General features: G+C 39.2%; 2 protein-coding genes across 2 annotated transcripts; both read left to right on the forward strand.

Moving 5' to 3' along the window:
- Window positions 7-784, forward strand: LOC110013177. Its single transcript, XM_020699235.1, has one exon. It carries the CDS (start codon window positions 125-127, stop codon window positions 587-589), a length of 465 nt encoding a protein of 154 aa, XP_020554894.1. The 5' UTR covers window positions 7-124; the 3' UTR covers window positions 590-784.
- LOC105177582 (putative oxidoreductase TDA3) lies at window positions 1,076-2,841 on the forward strand. Its single transcript, XM_011100788.2, has 2 exons — window positions 1,076-2,130; window positions 2,344-2,841. The coding sequence occupies exons 1-2, from the start codon at window positions 1,230-1,232 to the stop codon at window positions 2,715-2,717; spliced, it is 1,275 nt and encodes a 424-aa protein (XP_011099090.1). The 5' UTR covers window positions 1,076-1,229; the 3' UTR covers window positions 2,718-2,841.

Consider the following 5,054-nt stretch of genomic DNA (forward strand, 5'->3'; position numbering starts at 1 on the left):
TTCACTGGACTTTCCTGAGGGTAGTTTCCCACTATACGCAAGACGTTCGACTCCTACCGTGATTGGGAGCTGGTACTGCCCTTTTGTATTCGTGAAAGAGGAAAACTTGAGAATAGATGATCAAATGAGGAAAACCTTGTTCTATGAACTGAGCCTTAAGCAGTGGTGGGAGCGGATATACTCAGCCGAAAACGAGAATCAAGAGAATAACGTCGTGGTTGTCGATGCGAGAGTGAAGAGGTTGCTATGTCTGGTTCTTGGGATGGAAGCTGAGAAAGACGGCAGAGAGGATGGGGATGGGTTCGTTTGGTTTAAGGTAAAGGGAGATTGTAAGAGGAGAGTGAGTGTGGGTTTGAGTTGTGCGGTGTATGAGAAAATGAGGTGGGTGCAGGGGACAAGAGGGTGGTTTGATGGGGAGAGGGATGTGAGAGTTTGTGGTAGTAAGGAGATTGGAAGCAGTAGTAACGGGTGGAGAAAGTTTTGTTGCTATGTTTTGGTGGAGAGTTTTGTGGTGAGGAGAATGGATGGGAGTTTGTTGATTAATTTCAGCTTCAGAAACACAGACAGGATTGAGTGCAGATGGGAGTGAGGTTTCTATGTATGGGATTGCTATTTGTGTTGGGAGGCAGTTGTAATGAAATCAGTTGGAGTAGTATTTATTGTAAAAGAAGTGATCATAAGTGTACATTTGTTGCTTGTCTGTGATTCTTGTTTGATATTTTGTACATACTTGATAGTGTTTATAGAATGAGAAAATCTCCTCCTTACATTTATAATATTTTGATGAAACTTTTATTTTTCTTTTGGTGTTAATATGTACCTATAAAATGTGATATTATATTTTTCTTCAAAAGACTTTAAAATTATATTATACCTTTAAATGAAAAAATACGGAAATTAGTAAAAAAAAAATGTATACAAATTTTTATTTTTACCTTCATTTAACATTTCGTATAATTTATTAATAAAAATATCTTAATGATATATTTATATTTTTTTTTAATTTGTCATAATTAAGCATACATTTGTTATTTCCTTTGTCTAATAGCTTGTACAAGACAAAAGCAAATTAAAAAAAGAAATAGTCCCATCAATTTCTAATTGATAATGAAAAATATTTTAGAGAAATTTGTAAAATTATATGAGAATTTTTCTCTGCAGCGTCAAGGCCATCTCTAGACGTTTTTACTGGCGACACGTGTCGGCTCGTAAACCGGCGACTTGTAAAAATGCCAACAGTGACGGTATCAGTTCCAATTCCGAACTCAATAATCCCCAGGCAACTGCGGATCGGAGTCCGACAACCAAAATTAAACCCGATTCAGTTCTCGATTCTCTGCTCTTCGTCAAAATCACCGCCTATGGACACTCAAAACCCACCGAAAAGAGTGGTTGTTTGCGGCGGAGGAGTCATCGGTGTGTGCACCGCCTATTTTTTATCCAAGAGGGGCGCCGCCGTCACACTTGTCGAACAATCGTCAATTGCTTGCGCAGCATCCGGCAAGGCTGGTGGGTTCCTTGCCCTAGACTGGTGCGACGGCGGGCCAGTCTCTTCACTCGCACGCGCCAGCTTCAATCTCCACCGTTCACTGGCCCAAGAACTCAACGGCGCGGAATTGTACGGTTATCGCCCCGTTACCACTCTCAGCCTCTCAATAACAGAAACGGCGTCATCGGCTCAATTGAACAGAAAATCTGGCCCAAATCTTCCATCTTGGATTGATGGGCCGGCGAAAGGCCCAAGGACTATTGGGACGACCGAGACGACGGCGCAAGTGCAGCCGCAGCTGTTTACCAAGACATTGCTGTCGAAGGCGGTGGAAGAGTATGGATTAAAGGTGGTTATAGGAAAATTGGAGAGGGTGGAGGTGGCGGAAGGGGAGGCTAAGGCGGTGGTTTTGGAGGGCGGCGGAGCCATTGATGCCGACACGGTGGTTTTGGCACTTGGGCCTTGGACTGGCAATTTGTCACTTTTAAGCTCGTTGTTTAGAGTTTATGGGCTTAAGGCTCATAGCATTGTTGTGGAGCCGAAAGATCCGGATTCGATTACCCCTCACGCATTGTTTTTGAGTTACTATCCGGCCCATGGTGGGCAGCCCATGGACCCTGAGGTGTTTCCCCGTCCAACAGGTATTTATTCACACTGAAGTTCAGTTTTTAGTTTTGGTTAATGTCAGAGAAAACTTTATAGGAATCATTAGCATATATTTAATTGAATGTCTTAAAACTTAACTACGATATGTATTATGTACGTAGTTTAAACTCTTTCCTGTTTCTTCATACGTATGTGGGAGTATAACCTAGCTTTGTGAATGTAACATCATTTGTTGGTTGAATTAACAGGGGAAGTGTACATATGTGGAATGTCAGCCGAGGCCGAGGTACCAGACGACCCGGAGCAGGTAATCCCCGTGCCTGAATCCATACGGGTGCTTAAGACAGTAGCAAGGAACGTGTCGAGCCAGTTGATGGAAGGCGAAGCCAGAGTGAAGGCGGAGCAAGCGTGCTTCTTGCCTTGCATGGACGACAGTCTGCCGGTCATTGGAGAAGTTCCTGGAGTGAAGGGGTGTTATGTGGCCACAGGGCATAGTTGTTGGGGGATTCTCAATGGTCCAGCCACAGGTGCAGCCGTGGCTGAGCTTGTAATGGATGGCACTGCTAGCATCACGGATGTTAGCCGATTTAGTCCTGCCAGGTTTCTTCGTGGCAGAAAATAGTAGATGGACATGCTGCAAGTTTTGATACTTGAGATCTTTCATCAAGAATGCAAATTGATGTGAGTTTTTCCCACTAAGTTGTTAATCCTCTATTGGGACAAGAACAATGTTGTTTGTGGATTAATGTATGATTGACGAGTAAGAAAGAAGTGAAGTGGTGTCTGAAAGAGTGGAAAAGTAGTATGTAGCGGGATTGAACTGCACGTTGACGATGTATAAATCAACATTGGCCGCCATTGATCTGAAAAACATCACTACCAATTCTTATTCTAATCGTTGGGGGAAGCGTTCAGATATAGTGCTTATAGAGCAGATGTGAATCATAGTTGCAGATTGTGAATTTTCAGATTTGATCTCTATATATTTCATCAAATTTATGAATGCAAACTTGGGTTGAAATTAGATGAGTGGCCAACATTTCAGCAGTTGTGTGAGTTCACGTAAGATGAATTTATCTTTTACCAGTACCTTTGTTGATGTGTTTCACCACACAGCATGCATTTGAAGGAAAAAACAAGGCCCACTCAAAACATGGCCTAACCACCATCAGAAGCAAAACTTACGAAGCCCTGTAATGCCATAATATGCTGCAAGGGCCATATGGCAAGACGTCATGATAGTTGTTATTGTTGTTGTGTGTCCGAAAATTTTTACTTGAATCAAGTCTGATTAATTGCATTGTAAATCCTACTACGATATTAAATACTGAATACTTCATATATTTAGCAGTTTAAACTTTTAAATAATATGGTCATTTAGCATGGTATTAACACCAAATTTATACATCTTAAATTGTACTTTAATTATTGAACAGATTTAATGCATGCGCTCACAGTGTGACCTTTTTTTTTAAATTTCCTTGTGATTTGGATCCAATACATTGGGGCGCCCAGCCCAGAAGAGGCCCAACACTGGGAAAGGCCGAGCAGATCTAGCCATTAAGTAGGCACAAACATAGCTAAGCCCATTAGGATCCAACCACTACCCACCCTCGGATGAAGGACATATGTCCTAATCCCCTGACCCCACATGTCATCCGTGCATAGGTCAAACACTAAAAAAATTTCTCAGTACAATAAGTATTTATATACAGTATTTATTGTCTTTTAGCTTCGATATTTCAATCTATGAACTTCATAAGTAATTTGAACATCGAAGTACTTATGCTGAAAGCTAACTCAACGTCATTTATACATTTCTTTAGTCACTAAATCACTCTGTACGATCACACCCCCCTTCAATACGAACTCACGATAGATCATATCTCCTCGAAATATATTGGAATTTAGATTTTTTTTTATTTGGATTTTTTTTTAAGGAGTGAGTCAAGATAATATTCTTTTGGTGTTCTTTTTTCTCACTCTACATACTTTGTTTTGTACGTTATCTGCAAGATTTAACAAGACATTGAGAATTTACAGTTTTATTCTCAAAAGATATAATAATGATTTTTTTGTTTTTTGAGTGAACGCAGTCAAATATTATATTGCTAATAAATTAATTATAATAACCAGTACTATTAAATATTTATATCTAACAACAACCTTCAATGATAACAATTACATACTAATTATCAATATTATATAACCAAATTTAATCAATTACTAATAAAATAGAATAATACTTATTATTACAGTAGGGTAATATCTCACATATTTGTAAAATGTGAACCCATAATTTTAAAGTCATAAGAGCTCAATTTTGTTAATTAGACTAAACTTTATTGATACAAAAATGCTAATATATATTATGTAAATGAGAAGTGATATTTTGGAGAAATTTCAGGGTCCCAACTCCAAGAAGAGAATGAATTTGTGGCAGTGCAAAACTGGATAAGCATCCAAAGTAATGAAAATTTCTTGGAAAGTAGTAAACCATGCATTGAGGATGCAGCCAGCCATTGATTTCACCTATGTTGAACGGGGGGGACAGACAAGTTAGCTGACCAAAGAAAACTAAGGGGGTTGCAACTGCACTAAGTTTGGTCCTTTGACTATGTAATAATTCCCTTGCATGCGCTACACAAACATGGCGTGGTCGGAACGTCATGCACACATTTCCCTATTCCACCCCACCCCCCCATCACAACTTCATGAATGCACCATTAATTTACTATATATATCTATACATTTACGTGTAAGAGCAACAAATTTGTTCTAATTATTTAGGTATAAATATGATGTAAATTTCATAAAGTTACGTTCAGGTTGGAACCTAGGGAGTCGTGGTATAGGTGATTTAACAAACATTTGTTCTGTGTTCTGTACACTCTATATTAATTATATTCCATGCTCAATTAATTGCCCTATATGCTCAATATACGTTTGTACCAATTGG

This window comes from Sesamum indicum, linkage group LG15 (genome assembly GCF_000512975.1).
Source record: "Sesamum indicum cultivar Zhongzhi No. 13 linkage group LG15, S_indicum_v1.0, whole genome shotgun sequence".
NCBI lineage: Eukaryota > Viridiplantae > Streptophyta > Magnoliopsida > Lamiales > Pedaliaceae > Sesamum > Sesamum indicum.